Consider the following 21,200-nt stretch of genomic DNA (forward strand, 5'->3'; position numbering starts at 1 on the left):
AGATGAAACCCCAACCCCAGCAGACACCTTGGAGGCAGCCTGCCAGAGGTCCTGAAACAGGGGACCCAGCCCAGCCAAGCCTGGACTCGACACCCACAGAAACTGTGAGATGAACATGTGTGGTTTTAAGTTGCTAAGTTTTGTAGTGATTTGTTATGTAGCAACAGATAATACACCTAGATAGAATAAAAAGAAAATGACCAACAGAAATTCATGAGTAGAAAATTATATATACCACTCTCGCCATCTAGAACTAAAAGAAAAGATTCTACCTTTCACACTCAATAATAAAGCAACTCCTATCATGAGACTTCAAGAAGTCTAGAAACAACTATCCTCAACTCTTGTCACCAATTCTATCAACTTGAATAGTTTACCCACTGGTAACTAATTAGTAATTTACTCATTACTAAAGAGTCAAGTATTATTATTGCCTACTTAATAATTTACTAAATACTCTTAGATTATTGTCATTAGCTACTAGTAAGAGTTACTGAGGATAGAAAGACACTGGAACTCACCAAAACAGATACCCCACATCCAAAGACAAAGGAGAAGCCACAGTGAGACGGTAGGAGCGGCGCTATCACAATAAAATCAAATCCCGTAACTGCTGGGTGGGTGACTCACAAAATGGAGAACGCTTATACCACAGAACTCCACCCACTGGAGTGAAGGTTCTGAGCCCCACGTCAGGCTTCCAAACCTGGGGGTCTGAAAACGGGAGGAGGAATTCCTAGAGAATCAGACTTTGAAAGCTAGCGGGATTTGACGGCAGGACTTCGACAGGACTGGCGGAAACAGAGACTCCACTCTTGGAGGGCACACACAAAGTAATGTGCGCATCGGGACCCAGGGGAAGGAGAAGTGACCACATAGAGACTGAACCAGACCTACCTGCTAGTGATGGAGGGTCTCCTGCAGAGGCAGGAGGTGGCTGTGTCTTACCATGAGGACAAGGACACTGGCAGCAGAAGTTCTGGAAAATACTCCTTGGCGTGAGCCCTCCCAGACTCCACCATTAGCCCCACCAAAGAGCAGGGCAGGCTCCAGTGTTGGGTCACCTCAGGCCAAACAACCAACAGGGAGGGAACCCACCCCACCCATCAGCAGACAAGTGGATTAAAGATTTACTGAGCTCTGCCCACCAGAGCAACAGCCAGCTCTACCCACCACCAGTTCCTCCCATCAGGAAACTTGCACAAGGCTCTTAGATAGCCTCATCCACCAGAGGGCAGACAGCAGAAGCAAGAACTACAACCCTGCAGCCTGTGGAACAAAAGCCACATTCACAGAAAGATAGACAAGATGAAAAGGCACAGGGCTATGTACCAGATGAAGGAACAAGATAAAACACCAGAAAAACAACTAAATGAAGTGGAGATAGGAAATGTTCCAGAAAAAGAATTCAGAATAATGACAATGAAAATGATCCAGGACCTCGGAAAAAGAATGGAGGCAAAGGTCGAGAAGATGCAAGAAATGTTTAACAAAGACCTAGAAGAATTAAAGAACAAACAAACAGAGATGAACAATACAATAACTGAAATGAAAAATACCTAGACGGAATCAATAGCAGAATAACTGAGGCAGAAGAACGGATAGGTGACCTGGAAGACAGAATGGTGGAATTCACTGCTGCGGAACAGAATAAAAAGAATGAAAAGAGGGCTTCCCTGGTGGCGCAGTGGTTGAGAGTCCGCCTGCCGATGCAGAGGACACAAGTTCGTGCCCCGGTCCGGGAAGATCCCACATGCCGCGGAGCGGCTGGGCCCGTGAGCCATGGCCGCTGGGCCTGCGCGTCTGGAGCCTGTGCTCCGCAATGGGAGAGGCCACAACAGTGAGAGGCCCGCGTACCGCAAAAAAAAAAAAAAAAAAAAAAAAGAATGAAAAGAAATGAAGACAGCCTAAGAGACCTCTGGGTAACAACATTCGCATTATAGGAGTTGCAGAAGAAAGGACCCGAGAAAATATTTGAAGAGATTATAGTCGAAAACTTCCCTAACATGGGAAAGGCAACAGCCACCCAGGTACAGGAAGCACAGAGAGTCCTATACAGGATAAACCCAAGGAGAAACCCGCCAAGACACAGTAATCAAATTGGCAAAAATTAAAGATACAGAAAAATTATTGAAAGCAGCAAGGGAAAAACGACAAATAACATACAAGGGAACTCCCATAAGGTTAACAGCTGATTTCTCAGCAGAAACTCTACAAGCCAGAAGGGAGTGGCATGACATATTTAAAGCGATGAAAGGGAATAACCTACAACCAAGATTACTCTATCTAGCAAGAATCTCATTCAGATTCGATAGAGAAATCAAAAGCTTTACAGACAAGCAAAACCTAAGAGAATTCAGCACCACCAAACCAGCTCTACAACAAATGCTAAAGGAACTTCTCTAAGTGGGAAACACAAGAGAAGAAAAGGACCTACAAAAACATACCCAAAACAATTAAGAAAATGGTAATAGGAACACGCACATCAATAATTACCTTAAACATGAATGGATTAAATACTCCAACCAAAAGACACAGGCTCGCTGAATGGATACAAAAACAGGAACCATATATATGCTGTCTACAAGAGACCCACTTCAGGCCTAGGGACACATACAGACTGAAAGTGAGGGGATGGAAAAAGATATTCCATGCAAATGGAAATCCAAAGAAAGCTGGAGGAGCAATACTCATATCAGATAAAATAGACTTTAAAATAAAGAATATTACAAGACACAAGGAAGGACACTACATAATGATCACGGGATCAATCCAAGAAGAAGATATAACAATTATAAATATATATGCACCCAACACAGGAGCACCTCGATACATAAGGCAACTGCTAACAGCTCTAAAAGAGAAAATCGACAGTAACACAATAATAGTGGGGGACTTTAACACCTCACTTACACCAATGGACACATCATCCAAACAGAAAATTACTAAGGAAACACAAGCTTTAAATGACACAATAGACCAGATAGATTTAATTGATATTTAGAGGACATTCCATTCAAAAACAGCAGATTACACTTTCTTATCAAGTGCACATGGAACATTCTCCAGGACATATCACATCTTGGGTCACAAATCAAGCCTCAGTAAATTTAAGAAAGTTTAAATCATATCAAACATCTTTTCTGACCACAACGCTATGAGATTACAAATCAATTACAGGGAAAAAAACATAAAAAACATAAACACATGGAGGCTAAACAATACATTACCAAATAACCAAGAGATTACTGAAGAAATCAAAGAGGAAATCAAAAAATACCTAGAGACAAATGACAATGAAAAGACAACAATCCGAAATCTATGGGATGGGGCTTCCCTGGTGGTGCAGTGGCTGAGAGTCCGCCTGCCGATGCAGGGGACACAGGTTCCTGCCCCAGTCTGGGAAGATTCCACATGCCGCGGAGCAGCTGGGCCCGTGAGCCATGGCCGCTGAGCCTGCGCATCCGGAGCCTGTGCTCCGCAATGGGAGAGGCCACAACAGTGAGAGGACCACGTACCGCATAAAAAAAAAAAAAAAAAAAAAAATCTATGGGATGCAGCAAAAGCAGTTCTAAGAGGGAAGTTTATAGCTATACAAGCCTACCTCAAGAAACAAGAAAAATCTCAAATAAACAACCTAACCTTACACCTAAAGGAACTACAGAAAGAAGAACAAACAAATCCCAAAGTTAGAAGAAGGAAAGAAATCATAAAGAGCAGAGCAGAAATAAATGAAATAGAAACAAAGAAAACAATAGCAAAGATCAATAAAACTAAAAGCTGGTTCTTTGAGAAGATAAACAAAATTGATAAACCATTAGACAGACTCATCAAGAAAAAGGAAAGGACTCAAATCAATAAAATTAGAAGTGAAAAAGGAGAGGTTACAACAGACACCCGAGAAATACAATGCATCCTAAGAGACTACTACAAGCAACTCTATGCCAATAAAATGGACAACCTAGAAGAAATGGACAAATTCTTACAAAGGTATAACCTTACAAGACTGAACCAGGAAGAAAGAGAATATATGAACAGAGCAATCACAAGTGATGAAATTGAAACTGTAATTAAAAATCTTCCAACAAACAAAAGTCCAGGACCGGATGGCTTCACAGGTGAATTCTATCAAACATTTAAAGAAGAGCTAACACCCATCCTTCTCAAACTCTTCCAAAATATTGCAGAGGAAGGAACACTCCCAAACTCATTCTATGAGGCCACCATCACCCTGATACCAAAACCAGAAAAAGATACTACCAAAAAAGAAAATTACAGACCAATATCATTGATGAATACAGATGCAAAAATACTCAACAAAATACTAGCAAACGGAATCCAACACCACATTAAAAGGATCATACACCATGATCAAGTGGGATTTAACCCAGGGATGCAAGGATTCTTCTATATACGCAAATCAATCAATGTGATACACCATATTAACAAACTGGAGAATAAAAACCATATGATCATCTCAATAGATGGAGGAAAGCTTTGGACAAAATTCAACACCCATTTATGATAAAAACTCTCCAGAAAGTGGGCATAGAGGGAAACTACTTCAACATAATAAAGGCCATATACGGCAAACCCACAGCAAACATCATTCTCAATGGTGAAAAACTGAAAGCATTTCCTCTAAGATCAGGAAAAAGACAAGGATGTCCACTCTCACCACTATTATTCAACATGGTTTTGGAAGTCCTAGCCACGGCAATCAGAGAAGAAAAAGAAATAAAAGGAATACAAACTGGAAAAGAAGAAGTAAAACTGTCACTGTTTGCAGATGACATGATGCTATACATACAGAATCCTAAAGATGCCACCAGAAAACTACTAGAGATAATCAATGAGTTTGGTAAAGTTGCAGGACACAAAATTCAAGCACAGATATCTCTTGCTTTCCTATACACTAATGATGAAAAACCTGTATGAGAAATTAAAGTAACACTCCTATTTACCACTACAACAAAAAGAATAAAATACCTAGGAATAAGCCTACCTAGGGAGACAAAAGACCTGTATGCAGAACACTATAAGACACTGATGAAAGAAATTAAAGATGATACAAACAGATGGAGAGATATACCATGTTCTTGGATTGGAAGAATCAATATTGTAAAAATGACTATACTACCCAGAGCAATCTACAGATTCAATGCAATCCCTATCAAATTACCAATCGCATTTTTTACAGAAGTAAAACAAAAAATCTTAAAATTTGTATGGAGACACAGAAGACCCCACATATCCAAAGCGGCCTTGAGGGAAAAAAACGGAACTGGGGGAATCAGACTCCCTGACCTTCAAGACTATACTACAAAGCTACAGTTATCAATTCAGTATGGTACTGGTACAAAACCAGAAATATAGATCAATGGAACAGGACAGAAAGCCCAGAGATAAACCCACACACCTATGATCAACTAATCTATGACAAAGGAGGCAAGGATATACAATGGAGAAAAGAGAGTCTCTTCAATAAGTGGTGCTGGGAAAACCGGACAGCTACATGTAAAAGAATGAAATTAGAACACTCCCTAACACCATACACAAAAATAAATTCAAAATGGATTAGAGACCTAAATGTAAGACTGGACACTGTAAAGCTTTTAGAGGAAAACATAGGAAGACCACTCTTTGACATATATCACAGCAAGATCTTTTTTGATCCACCTCCTAGAGTAATGGAAACTAAAACAAAAATAAACAAATGGGACCTAATGAAACCTAAAAGCTTTTGCACAGCAAAGGAAACTACAAACAAGACAAAAAGACAACCCTCAGAATGGGAGAAAATATTTGCAAATGAATCAATGGACAAAGGATTAATCTCCAAAATATATAAACAGCTCATGCAGCTCAATATTAAAAAAACAAACAACACAATCCAAAAATGGGCAGAAGACCTAAATAGACATTTCTCCAAAGAAGACATACAGATGGCCAGGAAGCACATGAAAAGCTGCTCAACATCACTAATTATTAGAGAAATGCAAATCAAAACTACAATAACGTATCACCTCACACCAGTTAGAAAGGGCATCACCAGAAAATCTACAAACAACTAATGCTGTAGAGGGAGGGTGTGGAGAAAAGGGAACCCTCTTGCACTGTTGGTGGGAATGTAAATTGATACAGCCACTATGGAAAACAGTATGGAGGTTCCTCAAAAAACTAAAAATAGAATTACCATATGACCCAGCAATCCCATTACTGGGCATATACCCAGAGAAAACCACAGTTCAAAAAGACACATGCACCTCAATGTTCATGGCAGCACTATTTACAATAGCTAGGTCACGAAAGCAACCTAAATGCCCATCAACAGACGAATGGAAAAAGAAGATGTAGTACAATGGAATATTACTCAGCCATAAAAAGGAACTAAATAGTGTCATTTGTACAGATATGATGGATCTACAGACTGTCATAGAGAGTGAAGTAAGTCAGAAAGAGAAAAACAAATATCGTATATTAACGCATATATGTGGAACCTAGAAAAATGGTACAGATGAACTAGTCTGCAGGGCAGAAATTGAGACACAGATGTAGAGAACAAACGTATGGACACCAAGGGGGGAAAGCGGGGGGTGGGGGGGGTGATGAACTGGAAGATTGGGATTGACATGTATACACTAATATGTATAAAATAGATAACTAATAATAATTTTTTAAAAAAAGAGTTAATGATACTAAGAAGCCCAATAATGAGAATTAGTTAGGCAGCAACATGCTTTCATTTGACGACTATATATCAAGCATCTGCTGTGTGCCAGACACCGTGCTAAGCCCCAGCAATGAGCAGAACAGATCAAACCCTGCTCCCAGGGAGCTGCCTTCCTGGTGGTTATTCTTACTACCAGGTGGTCTACTGACATGAACCTGCACATCACTCCAGAGCACTCTCATTTGACAGCAAGCAGAACTGAAGCCTTTTCTTTTCCCCCCTACTTTTTGGCTGCATGGTGCAGTAGGAGGGATCTTAGCTCCCCAACGAGGGATCGAACCCACACGGCCTGCAGTGGAAGCGCAGAGTCTTAACCACTGGACTGCCAGGGAAGTCCGAGAGCTACAGGCTTTTTATTCGCCTGAATTCAACGGTAAGCATAAAAGCACTTGGCAAATTAAGAGAGAGGGAGCAGGGAAGGAATGGACTGGAGTTTGGGATTAGCAGATGCAAACTGTTATAAATATATAGAATAAACAACAAGGTCTTACTGTACAGCATAGGGAACTATAATCAATATCCTGTGATAAACCATAATGGAAAAGAATAACTGAGTCACTTTGCTATAGAGTAAAAATTAATACAACATTGTAAATCAAGTATACCTCAATAAAATAAACTTTAAAAGAGAGAGAGAGAGAGAGAGAGAGAGAGAGGGAAGAAGAGCCTGCACCGAGAGGGTGCCCGTGAGTGAACAGACGGCAGGCGAGCCTGCTCACCACACTGCTCGACAAGGAATGTGCCAAAAGTGTGCATGAGTCCGGGAGGGAATCCATCACTCCCCGGTCCACCTTGGTTGCTGGAAAGATCTAAGTGCAGGCATGGAAACTTGCAAGTCTTACGTTTAAGCCTCTGTCACTTTTGTCCCACACAGCTTCTAAATGCAAACTAACCCCTTGGTCGGCTGTGAACTGAAGGACAGTCATCTGCTTCAGCAGCTTAAGGAAAATCTGTTCCTAATGAGTGACTTGAATGCCGAAGGGTAATTTCGATTCTATGTCATTTTCCTCTTAGAATCTAAGCCCTCTCAGAGGAAGGGTCAGTCCTTTCTGTATTTCTCTGCTTACACCCCACATCAGCCCCAAATGGAAGAGTCTGGTCTTAGAGATCCTCAGTAAAAGCAGGGTCTTCCCTCCCAAGCACCCTCTAAAACCTGCAAGGTCATGACCCAAGTGGTTCCTGTTGGGAAGCCAATCCTCCCACGTCCCGCCGGCACTCACTTTGCTAGTGTACTTGGCGATGTCCGCGGCAACATCTGCTGAGGCGGTGGCGATGGGCAGGTCTGCGCTTACTGAAGAGGCGAGGGTGCTCGTGGACCCCGAGCTGGTGACCAGGGGCGACGACTGGGTGCTAGTCACCAGGGTGATGGTGGAGGTGGACGGGCTCTGCGTGATCTCCTTCTGCTGGACAGCTAGGAAAGCAAAGGGTCCTGGTCATCCCACTGCCACGGGAAGGCCATCCCAGTAGGAAACTGTGGTGGGGAGCAGAGCCTCTGACAAACGCCCTGCGAGTTTCTCTACTTTCAAGTGACAAAGACTCTCTCCTTGGCCAAACCCTAGCCAGGCTCCCCTGAGCTCTTTCTCAACAAGGCTTCCACCTTGGTCTATAAAGACGAATATAGTTTCTAACAGCTTAAGGCTGCATCCCTAGGATGACCCTTGCCCCCTTAAGGTCCCTGACTGAGAAAACGCAAGGCTGCCGAATGAACTGACTATATATTCCAGCCAACACCTAATGATGGGGCCCATCTCCCAGTCTCTGTGGGAGGGTCGGAGCCTACCTTCAATAGGTACCAGTTAGCAAACCAGATGTTTCAAATGGACCAACACCCCCTTCCCACTTTATGTAAATTTTCACTTTCTGACTCTTCAGAGCCTCTGCCCACCCCCCTCCCTATTCCCGAATTCTCCCTTTAAAACGCCCAGTCCCCTGTGTACATGTTTAGTTCGCGCTGGACTTTTTGCCCTATTGCAATAGTATAGAGCTGATTGAAATCTGTCTTTACTACTTTAACTAGTGGCCAGCTTTGCTTATCCCTGACAAGATAATCTGGGATTTAAGAATCACACCATCAATGAGCTCCTTGCCAGCACCTAAATTCCCCTGGGGAAGGCTCACTATGCTTAAGGGGGATGAATTCAGAAGACCGGAACTGGTCACCCCAACATGAAATATCCTAGACTCGGTTCTGTCCCAACGACTCTTCCAACAGCGAGATCAATCCAGCTGTACTTCAATGCTGCGAGTCCAATCTTTCAGTCTGCCCTCCCCTCGATCTTTGAAGGGTTTCAACGGGAGCCAATTCAAGAACTGGCTACTCTTCAACCCCACGTCCTGCTGCAACTCTTTTAATAGTCCTACTCACAGGGGTGCACTCAGCATGTGAGAGTTTCAATCAAGGAGCCCAACCTTCAAGGATCTCGATGCAGGTTTCCCAGGGGAACAAGATTCTACATCAGTGCTCACAAGAGCTGGGCCAACTGGTACCCATCAGACGGTTCAGCTTTCCATCAGCTCCAGAGGGAGCCTCCTGCCGGGAGCTACGATTCCGCACTTCAGCAACTGGTTCTTGACGCTTTTGCTCCTCTTGTGTGTGAGGCTAATCGCTAGTTATTAAGGTAACCTTTGCTACCAACTTCTCACACCGTACTCTTTCCAAAACAATGTCCAGGGGTTCATGGATGTGCACAAGGAAACTTAAACAAAGGTATTCGTTGCAGCACTACTTACAACAGGAAAAAAACTGGAAGCAACCGATATGTCCATCAGTAGGGGAATACTTTAAATAAACTGTGGAATACTATGCAGCAGTCCAAAAGAATAAGGTAGAGCTGTATGTACTGACATGGACAGACCTCCAAAACATGCTGATGCGGGGAGGGGGGGGCACGGAAAAAAGCAAGTATGGTACCATTTTCACGTTTTAAAAAAGAAAAAAGAAAAAAAAGTAATATTTTTATGAAGTCACATATATACATAAATATATATGCATACATGCATAAAAAAGATCTTACGGTTAACAGTGACCTCTGAGAAAGGGTGGAGAATGAAATGGCAAATCAATCAGGACAACACATTTTTGTGTCTATGTGTCTACTTCACCCCTTTCTAAGAAGAACATATGCATGTATTTATAAAATGAGAAAAAAAAAGAAAAAAGAAAAGTACAAAGCAAGTTGGAAAACAATTTTTAAAAATAATGCCAAATGGAATGTGTGAGGCCTCCAGGATACAGTAACCAGGAAACCAAGGGGAACTGAAAAAATAAAACGATTATTTTTCTCCTGTCCATGTGGCCAAAAAGGGACCGGGCGCCACGGAGAGCAGAAGGGGAGGCTCGGTACCTTTCACGGCCTGTCTGGTCTGATATCTCGTCCCCTGGGAAGACTGAGGCTGCTGGTTTTGCTGCTGGTTTTGCTGCTGGTTTTGCTGCTGCTGCTGGCGCTGCATCTTCTGCATGTGCCACTTTTGGGAGGACGTTTGAAACTTACTTGAGGAGTTCCACACGACCCGCTGCACGGCCGGGGCAGTCTCCTTCGGTAAAAGCGGCCTCTGCTTTTTCACTGGGCTTCCTGTGGCAGCGGCGGCCGGGGCCGTGACCGTGGATGTGGTGCTGGTGGTGGCCGTGACACCAGCCGTGGGAGTTTGGGCAGAAGAGCGGGTGAGGACCGGCGTTTCGGGGGGAGACTGGCTGCCCGCCGTCGTGGATGGTGGAGCTTTACCTACGACTAAAGCCAATGCGTGAAAAAACAAACAAACAAAAAGTGGATTTGACTCGGGCTGGCCTGCAGGGTCTCTACACCACCAAGTTCTGGGTGACCATCAGAGGCTAGCATGCCAAAGACCCCCAGTGAATGGGCACTTACACAATACGCTCAGGCCACTTCGGCAGCATGCCGTATCTTAAAACATCAGCCCCCTTGTGTTCCGTGCACTTGTTCACATCTGAGACGTATGCCAAGGCATCTGGGGGACTGAGGCCAACCTGACCCAGCCCTTGCCCTCAAGTTGCTCACCTACTAGTAGACGACGCAGTGGATGAACAGAATCACTGCAAGTATCTTGTCTTACAAAGTTAAAGTTGGGTAAGCACTTTGAGAAAGACCCAGCCAAAGTCAATCCGGAGATTAAGAGAAACGCTTTCTTTGGCCAGGGAACCTAGAAAGCATGTACCCCAAAGAACCAGACGGCTGCCCATAGGCCAAAGCACTGAATAACAATAAGTGACCCAAAAAGAAGAGTATCTTCTTTAATCTCTTCTGATGCCCTTCAGAACAGTCTCGGTGTGGTCCTGGTAGCCTTGACACCTAACACTAAAGGGAATTCCACCCTAAGGACAGAACCTTCCTCAGCACAGTGGTATTTATCTAGAATTTAGATGCCTTGCTTTTGTTTTGATTGTAGTTATTCCTGTTGCGTCTTTTATGTAGAGCACACGATACTGTTTTACCTACTGTGTGGTGGTCAAGTTTAAGTCTAAAATTGAGTTTTATTTTTTTTTAAAGAGCTGTTGTTTCATATAAAAATATTAAGTCTGTAATTATACAGGCAGGACTTAGGAATGGCAAAAATAATGAATGCGAGTGACTCAAGTCTGAAAAAAGCTGCCTTTCAGAGTATGTCTCCTGGGAGGAGCTGGGCTATGGGGGTGGAGCGTAGGATTTCAACAGGCAGCAGGGAGAATTTGGAGGGGGACAGCTTTAGCCAAGACATGCTCAGGAATAGACAGCATTTTGGTTAAGTGAGGGCAGGCAGTGAGGAGGGCTGGCAAGAAGGCAGGTTAGAGCCAAAAGCACTGAGCAGCGTAGAAGGGGGTGTGACCTCGTGAGTGCTCATCTGTAAAAGGGGTGTGTGGTCAGTAATCACTGCAGCAGCCCCTGGCACTGCAGAGGTGAACCTGCCCCCAGAGAGGATTCCCTAGGGTTCACACACAAAACACGGGTGCAAATCAGCACCCTTGATCTTGACAATGTGCCTCGACATCGAACTCTTTAATAAGGATTACACCTGTCTTTTTTAGATTTCTATCACCCAGGAAAGGCATGGGCTTGATTATTCTAGGGGGGATTTTCAGTAAACTGTGGGTTTGGGGAAACCAAGGAGTGTGAGAGGAAAAGACAGGCTGACTTTTCTGACTCGGGGGGCGGGGGGGTGGGTGTCTTCTTGGTGGTTATCACACCTGGCTGGCTCTCCTGCTCCTCTGGGGAAGAGTCCAGCCAAGTTCATGGGCAGGAACACAGGGTGGGCTGGGAGAAGAGCTCTACCTGCAGTGAGGAGCCCCCATCCTTCCCCAGGATGACCTGCCAGATACCAGATATAGCCCCTGCCCCTTCCAGGGGCAGAGGTGGCTTTGAACTTGGCCCTTCTAAAAGCCCCACACTGGGAGGGTCCCCCCAGGCAGGGCTTCTAACCTGCAGAAGCAACTTTAATGCCTCCCTTTTCTGCCATGTGACCAAAAAATATATTGTCCTGGTTGATTAACTAGCCTGGTCCCTCCTTGGGCAAAGGGCAACCGCAAAAAGGTCCTTTTCTCTCTCCTGTCTTGCAAAAGCAAACAGGTGGCTTTGCAGATGGGTAACCAGTCTGCATTAGTCACGGCTGGAGCTCTTTCCCAAATAAAAAAACAGGAGTGTGCAATCTGAAAAGTTTTCAGGCTCGAAGCACTCTTGGGGCGGGGCGGGGGGGGGTTTCATTTAGACACTAAAACATTTTAATTTCTAGAGGATTCTGATGGTTTATGGAGGCGGGGTAAAGGCCATGGAAAATTCCATTTGTCCTAGAAATTGGGAGTGTATAATCACCTGTAGCCTCAAAAAGGGTGAATTTCTTAAAGGCCAACACTCCAAAAGCGGCCCCATCAAACTAACCTACTTATTCCAGACTTTGGTCACGGTCTTGTACCTTAAAAAAACGACTTTGAAGAGAAGGATGGAAATGACTGATGTTACAGGGTAAGCATAGCAAAGGTTGTTAAGCGAGCTCCTTTGGCCTCTGTTCCGAGAGCACTAGCTAGAAAAGCCACTTTGCTATCTGAGGATTCATATACTGTGCAGAAGCCGCATTCCTAACTGAAGGTCAGTTGGAGGTCACCAAGCACTCTCCAAAACCCCCTTCACTTAATAAACTCATAAGTGAAAGTACATCACTGACACGAAGCTGATTCTTCAAGACCCAAACCACCATCAGGGGGGCTCTGGATTTCAGACTAAGCACTCTTGCCCCAACCCCTGGGAAGCCACTCTGAATTATGTTTCAGAGACATCTTCAGCTTAAAAGTCCACCACACACTCGGGGACTCCTGGAGAAACTTCCTGCAGATACCAGTGGGAGGAAGAGCTCACTTTCATTTAATCAACTGGAATGCTTTTTATTTTGGAGGAAAACATGAGATCTTTTCAGGGACTCATATGTTTCCCTTTTTGCTTTGACTGCTAGGGAGCTCAGAGTCAAAATGGAAGCCCAACTTTGCTAACTCTGAAGGCTGGAACAGTATGTATCTTTGTATACAAATTTTCCCCAGACCTCTCACTATTCTACCTTCATCTTTTACACTGATTTCTTGATTTTCATTTCGTTTCTTATCAATCTGTCACAAATTCCTTCTGGAAGGGGCAAAAAACCACAACCAATCAAAAGATCTACTCCAGGGCTTCCCTGGTGGCTCAGTGGTTGAGAGTCCGCCTGCCGATGCAGGGGACACGGGTTCGTGCCCTGGTCCGGGAAGATCCCACATGCCGCGGAGCAGCTGGGCCCGTGAGCCATGGCCGCTGAGCCTGTGTGTCTGGAGCCTGTGCTCCGCGACGGTAGAGGCCACAACAGTGAGAGGCCCGCGTACCGCAAAAAAAAAAAAAAGATCTACTCCAGAAAGAGAGGAATAGCATAAATGTATCATTCACAGGAACACTACCATCTGTGCCCCAATATTCCCACAAACCTCGTGGAATAAATGCTACTCCTATTGTTTTCTGCAACACTTGAGGTTGTCCCTCAAACCCCAATCCACAAAAGAATCGGATTTTTCAGATGCCATTCATAATTCTAAAGGATGGTGTGGTGGGCTATCCTTCCTGTCCCACCCAACTGCCTCTCTCTCTTCCTCTCTTGTACCATTGAGAGACGTTCCATCCTCTTTTGATGAACTGCAGGAATTGAGGTTCCAGAACAGGTCACGTTGATACAAACACAGAGGAAAGATTCTCAAAGCCCATCCCCCTCTTGCTTTAAGCAAGCCAGCATGAGAAATCCCCAGGGGATATAGAACTCAGACATTAGCTCCTGTCAGAAGTTAAGCATAGTCAAAAATGAAACCTGGCTACTCCCTTAAGTAACTCACGAAGTCCATGAGGTTTTATGGCTACAACCTCTAATGTGTCCTTAGGCCATGTTTCTCCTAGCCCTTAATTAATTCTCCATTATCTTTCTCAGGCCTGTCGGAATCCCCTCACCATCCACTAGCCAAACCAGTTGGAAAATGTGCTGACTGCTTCTTCAGTGGGAGGGACATCCTTCAAATCATTCCCAAGTTCCTGCTGGAGGGTTTGCCGACATGCCTGGGCTGCAGCAGCTTTGAGGGCAGCCACTACTGGTTCAGCGGCAGAGAACTGCTGACTCAGGCAGTGGGGTTCTCAACTGGGGGAGATTCTGCCCCCGAGGGGACATCCTGCCATGTCAAGACATTTCTGATGGCCACCACTGGGCAAGTGCTACCAGCATCCAGTAAGAAGAGGCCAGGGATGCTGCCAAACATCCTCCAGTGCACAGGACAAAGAATTATCCAGCACAAAATGTCAACAGCGCCAAGACTGAGATACCCTGGGCCCATGTCAGTTAATCGCAAATATGGCGGAACACCAACTCAGGCAGCATCCTACAATGCCCGTCTGATTTCTAGTGGCTCAGGAACTCAGCGTTCTGGTGCCACCTACCCAAATGGTCTTGTATTCTGGTAAGAAAAAGCACTTCGAGATGCCTGGGCAACATGAGGAGAGGTAAGGGAGGCTAAACTTATCAAGATTTTCCAACTGAACACTTCTAACAATTTCAGCCTTGTCAAATGTCTAAATGTTGACAAACACTTTAGGGAAATGAGCGAGCCTACTGGAAAAGAAGCTGCTGAGGCTAAAAATGACCTAACAGCTAGAAGCAACTACTTTCTAAGAGACTTATTTTTCTGTGCTCAAAATCAGCCACATCGGGTACTGAGCAGGTGAAAGGTGGGCAGGCTTAGTTTAAGTCCTGGTCCAGCTCAGTAACTAGCTGGGTGACCTGGAGCCAATCCAAGCTTTGCTACGCCACCCTTTGTGATGGGAGAGGGTCACCTGACTTGAGATAACACAAATTGCAAGGTGGCATTCTAAAACCAAATCAAGAAACCAGAAACGGGTACAATCACTTACCCTCCTGCTTGGGAGACGGTTCTTTGGGTTCCTTCTTATTTTTTCGACCCTCCCGCCCAGAATGGTCTTCTCCTAAATCTATGACAAGTTCGCTCTCTGAATCGGAGTCCAGGCCCAAATGCACTGTTGGGGAATCCGTCTCATCTTTTCCCTTCAGCTTATCCTTTGTGGGATGAGGCAAGGGTTTTGCTTTGTCTGAAAAGTCCTTGTCGGGCTGAGGGCTAGTCTTCTCCTTGGCCAAGCCTGGGTCTGCTTTCTCGCTGGCTGGCGACGTGCTGACTTTCAGCTCCTCTTTCGTCTCCATGGGGTTTGCCAGTTTGGGCTTTTTTTTGACAGCAGATGGCTCTTTGTCCATCTGAGCATCCTCTTTGTCTTCGGCATCTTCCGGCTCATTCTTGGACCTCTGCTCCTCATCACTGATAGAGTCACTACCGCTACTATCTGACTTCTCGGAATCCTCAGAATCGCTGTGTTCTACAGCCGTATAAACATCTTCTGAGATTTCATTTATGCCTAAATTCAAAAAGAAAACCCAGCATGTGGCGTACTCACAAAATAAAGAGCAGGACCAAAAAAATCACAACCATTTTCCACGCCCAACGCTGGAATAAAAAAAAAAAAAACATTTCAAATCGCATCACACTGGCCTGGTGGGGTTAGCAGTGCGCTCAAGCTGCAGCTGACGACAGCCGACAAATGGAACTTGTCTGCAAAGGGTTTTAGTTATTGATATTCAAAGATGACATGGGACCAAACAACATGAATTTCGAAGTTATCCAGAGCTCAATCTTTGCATTATGGATAACTCACTGGGACACTGACAATGGGAGGGATGGAAGGGAAGGAATGCCAGACCTGCGCTGTTAAAACAGATCCATTTTATGGATTAGGAAATAGAGACCCAGAGAAATCACTTGTTCTAGGACACAAAGAAAACCAAGACAGAGAAGCGAGGCCAGAACCCTGGGCTCCTGACTCGCCACCAACACTCTTCCCACAAATTCCCAAAGCGTTAAAGTCCTTTACCCTTTGTGTCCAGGACTCAAAGAGATAAACCAAAGCCTTAAAGCGGAGGTTGCAAACTCATAGCCCATGAGCCACATCTGGCGAGCAGACGTGTTATTTAGGAAGCAATGGTTTGACCCAATGCTTTTGGGTATTTTGTTATTTGTTGGCTTTTTTTTTTTAAACTTAGAACTTGCTGGCCAATTCACAAATCAGGAGATTTCACAGAAATCAAGATGGCGGGCTTGTGCTGAAACAGCAGAAGATCTGGCCTCTCTGGGTCACAGGCCTGCAAGGCTCGCTGGGGCTGAGAGCCACTGGCCCCTTCAGGTGGGCGAGCACTGCCTACAGGTGACCCAGCTGCCCGGTCCCCATCTTGCTCCCTGAACTGAGGCAGAGTCAACTGTCATTGTGTTTGCATTGTTTTTCTACATGCAATGGAGTCAAGAGGAAAGTCATCCATTTCCATGTCTCTATCAAAAGGGAAAAAGACAAAACAGCAGGAGTTTCATACATATACAGACAAAAATGGGCAAAAGTATATTTCTAACAACAGTTCCATTTAACCCATTTATGTTTCCTGCTCTCGGGAATGGATGTCATCCGTCTGTAGGTAAATAACGCTACACCCTAAAATTTTGAAGAGGAAATCCCCATCAGCTCTGTGTTTCCCTCATTCTAGAGCAACGGTTATCGTGAGTGGGGTCACTATCCTGACCCAGACACACGGAAGGGAAACTCTTAAAAGGGTAAGAGCCGTGAACAGCCCCGCAGGATCATGAGTGAATTATACCCACTTCCTCCAGGGCTCAGTCAAAACTGAAAGAATCAAAACACAAAAACCCAGATCTGGTTTAACTTCTGGATCCTAGGGCTTATGCGACTGTTAACTAATGGTCGGATGCCAGGACAAGCATGACCACACATGTGATAGGAAAAGCTTGGGTACTGGAGCCCAAAGGATATGAATTCAAATCCTGCTCCTCTGCTTTTATTAGCTGTGTGACCCTGAACGAATGAACTACCTCTCTGAGACTCAGTTTCTCCACCTGAAAATGGTGTTGATAATATAGTATTGACCTCCCAGGACAATCTATGCACAGTGCATGTGGCATAGGAAGCCCTCGGTAAATGGAAATATTAAAATTCTTATTAACAATAATAAACCAAGGAGTTAGACCAGCTGCATGGAAGGACCCAAGAGAGGTGTCTAAATGGCCTACAAAATTTCATCCAAACAAGCAACCCAGCAAGGAGTGCTTTCCTCTGACAGCCTGGATGACTCCCAACTATAACTCTTTTCTCACCCAAAGGTCCAGAGAAACCACTGACATGTAAACCTCACCTTGGACTGGCTTTCTCTCCTGAGACCCAGCTGGCCCCTACTTCTTTATAAATACCTTCCTGGCTTTATTTACCTATTCAACAAATATTCCAGAGCATTACTATGTGTATAAGACCAAGTACACCTTGGAGAAGGCAAATCCTTATAAGGCAACCTCCCTGCCCTCAAGGAGCTTCCAGTCTAGTTTGGGAGGGATACCACCACACAAAGGAACCACTGATGTTTCAGAGACATAAGGTAGCAAAGGAGGGCAGATGGGGAGGGCAGTCAGGGGAGACTTCCTGGAGGAGGTGATGCCCGAGCTCAGCCTTTGGGACAGGATTCAGGTAGGCAGTGTAAGAAAGCAGCAGCATAGGGAAGAGGAAGGGAGGCGACAGATACAGAAGCAGGATGGATGTGCCGAGGGGGAAGCGGCCTAGCCTGGAGGGGGAGGGTTTGTGTTGGACACTTGTGGGATACACTTGACCCTGAAGTGGAGACACTGACGTGAGCAGAGAGGAAGCACAAAGGCAAGCTCAGGAGGCTCTTTCTGCTTCCAAACTTTCTTACAACCTGCACCTCGAGTTGGCAGGCCGCCACAAAGAATACACTCTGAGGAATTCAAAAAGCCCTTCTGAACAATTAACTAGCAAATCTGAAATATTCTGCCATGAGTAGAAATCTATTTTTGTTGAACAAACAACTCAAGGTTAAACCAGCTGCTAAAAAGGCAGCCAGGATGGGGCTTTAATTTCATCCGGGTGGTTTCCCTAAAAAGAGTAATGATGACGATGATGAGGTAAGCAAACCGAGAGACATACCTAATTGTGCTTTGCAACTCTCTATCGTCTTATCAAGATTTAGCTGGAATCTGCTGCGAATCTGCCGCTTGGGAGAGATGAGAGGCACAGGGGCCGACTGCTGCTGGACCGACTCACTCAGCTCCTTCAGATCCATCTCGGCCTTGCTTCGATCTGGAAGACACCATCACACCCTCGTAAGACCAGGCACTGGAGGGAATAGCAGACAATGCTCATCACTTAGCTTCCTCCTCAAAAACACCCTTATGAGCCCGGGAGGAAAAAAAACCTAAGACGTTTTTGTCATTCGTCCCAACGATATCATCTGCTCGATGGCCTGGGCTCACTTGGAGATAAGAGCCTGAGAGAACATTTGGCAGGTTTCTACTGAACCATCGCCTGGGTTGCTCTCCATGGTGAAAATGCACAATCCCAGCCAGAAGGCTGGTTGTCTGTGACACTCAGCATCATTATGGATCCTCCAAAGCCAAAGGTTACAGTAATATGTTCAATCTCAACAGCAGCAGATAAAGTGACACTGAGTCTGGCCAGTTTGCTTTGAATTCCAGACCCAGATCAGAGGGCTTGTATCCGAGAGAGGCGCCGAGCCTCGCAGAGAACACATTGATAAGAGAGAGAACCAGCTCCTTGTTTACCGTGGAGACTTCAATCTTCATTCTTAGTCGACTTAGTCTGGAGCTCAAATGAGAAAGAAAGAGAACACACAAGGTAGGCAGACCCTCCAGCCAGTGTGCTGTACCTCCCTTTGGCTCCCAGCATCTATCTGAGGAATGGGGAACAGATTAGCCTTGGATATGAACCTGTGTCTTCTTGCTTCACTCTAACCCCAGGCAAAGGTCTCTGCCTAATGACTCAGGCCCAGAGGTCCTACTTCCACTACTTCTGCCATGGGTTCTTTGCACGACCAAACTGGCCCAGGTTCCAAAGGGTCCGTGAGCTTGCACTTCTTGAATTCCTTCCCCACCTCCTCTGCTGCCTCCTCTAGTGGCCCCCAAAACATAAAAAGGGGACCAAATGGTGGTGACTGCAAAGGCTCAGAAAGCAATGAGAGACTGTCTTTCGCCCTGGCATCCCCTCCAACAGACCCTCGAGCAGAGAATGCGGGTGTCCAACCTACCCTGGCCACTCCGAGAAAGCAGGTCCGAAAGGATGTGGCATCCACCAAGGGCAAAGATAAGCCACCTGTGAGCTGGTTCTACCAGCTGTGAGCTCACTCCCTGACTTCTCTCCACCCCCCTGCTACCCTCCACCCCAAACCATCAGGCTGTTACAGAGACCGAGATGCAGGCTGAGAGCTGGATTGCAAAGGCCCTCCAAAGCCTGTACTCTCCCCGCTCGACCTGACCCTCACACCCTGCCCTACACCCAGGAAGGGACGCATGCTCTCACAATGCATGCCGGAGATTCATTCCTTTAAGGGGATCAGAGGTCTCCCCAAAGCCCCACCCAACTCACTCACAGGTGATTGGAGCCACAAATCGCTCCCATTTCATTCATCACCATAATGAGGTAAGATGAGAAAGGGCCCTGTCCCCAAAACACACTTGCGGTTCGTCACCAGGGAGACCAAAAGTGAGCTTTCAAAGCAAACAGGGACACCATCCTTGTCATTAAAGAAATGGCTCTTAAAAAACATCCCCGTGTGTGCGCATGTGCATGCATGTGTTTGTCTAGTGTGTGTGCATGTGCTGATCGGGGACTCTTCAGAGAACCTATCAAGGCCAGGATTGAAGATGCTTGCGGGGGGGACGGTTGAATGCACAACTATTTCAGACGGGGGAAGAATATTCAAATTTACTGGAGAAGCACCTTACAAAGAGAACAGAGAGAGTGAAACAGGGATAAAACAGCAAAAAAAGGAGAAGGACTGGGGAACATAGAAAGAAAAAAGGGAAGATCCAATTAAACAGCAGCATGATCAGGACTTACGGACTTCAACACCTGAGCTGCAAACATGACAGTAGAAGGGAAAAGACAGGAGGCCCGTCTCGTCATTTCTGCTCTCAGAAATGAGGAAGCACACTGCATTCTGGAGGGAAAAGGCAGCCTTTTCAAGCATAAAGCTGGAAAAGAAGTATCTCACAAAAATACTTCCCATGAAGCGGGGTAGCAGGAGATGGCAGTGCTGCCCACGTGACAGGAGGACACTCTGTCCTCAGTAACACTCCCATGTGGTTAGATTCCACACAGCAGTTACCGAAACGCACAACTGACTACCAGGCAGGGGTCAGCCAACTTTTTCCATAAAGGGCTGGAGAGTAAATTAAATTAGGCTTTGCAGGTGTATAGGCTCTGCTGCAAAAGCAACCATAAAATGATGTGCTAAATAAATGGATGTGGCTGTGTCCCAATAAAACTTTATTTACAAAAACAAGTCGGGGGCCAGACTTGGTCCACAGGCTGGAAATTTTGCCAGCCCCTGTACTAGTCCAGTGACTGCTAACCTTAGCTGCACACTGAGATCGCCCCCCTCCCAGCCCAGAGCTTTAAAGAAAAAAATCCTGATGCCTCAGCCCCACCCCCAGAGACTGAATTCACTGGCGAGGCGGAGGCCTGAGCATTGGCCCTTTAAAAGTTCCCCAGGTATTCTAATTGGCAGGTTAGGCTGTGAGCCCCTGTACTGGACCAATCCTGTCTATGAGTAAAGGAAATGCCTCATGATTTGCCTTAACCCTTGTGTACCTAAACCTCGGGGATCATAAAAATAGATCTACACATCACCAGAATAATCGAGTGTGTGTGTGCACACGCGTGTGTACCGGTGTGGGTCTGCAGTAAATGCAATCTCTTAACTTTAGCTTAAAGCCTGAATATTCATAATCAAGAGGAATGAAAAGAAGGTAAAGCATTTCATTTCACAAAATAAGGTTTCTCGGGTCAATGAGCCACCGTAACGTTTATTCTAAGAAGAAACCACCGAA

At 45.4% G+C, this 21,200-nt stretch overlaps 1 protein-coding gene across 14 annotated transcripts in view; it reads right to left on the minus strand.

Annotated features, from left to right (window-relative positions):
- ZMYND8 (zinc finger MYND-type containing 8) overlaps positions 1–21,200 on the minus strand; it is a 126,445-nt gene that overhangs the window by 18,495 nt on the left and 86,750 nt on the right. For 8 of the 14 annotated variants that reach the window (XM_082856773.1, XM_082856778.1, XM_082856774.1 and 5 more), the window contains 4 exons: positions 18,280–18,432; positions 15,130–15,642; positions 10,078–10,461; positions 7,954–8,144 (listed from right to left, as the gene is read on the minus strand). In XM_082856773.1, coding sequence (XP_082712899.1) covers positions 7,954–8,144; positions 10,078–10,461; positions 15,130–15,642; positions 18,280–18,432 — 1,241 coding nt within the window. The remainder of the gene's footprint in view (positions 1–7,953; positions 8,145–10,077; positions 10,462–15,129; positions 15,643–18,279; positions 18,433–21,200) is intronic. The other 6 variants (XM_082856767.1, XM_082856768.1, XM_082856779.1 and 3 more) reach the window with 2 other exon arrangements.

Source organism: Leucopleurus acutus, assembly GCF_964270905.1.
Source record: "Leucopleurus acutus genome assembly, chromosome: 16".
In the NCBI taxonomy this organism is placed as follows: domain Eukaryota; kingdom Metazoa; phylum Chordata; class Mammalia; order Artiodactyla; family Delphinidae; genus Leucopleurus; species Leucopleurus acutus.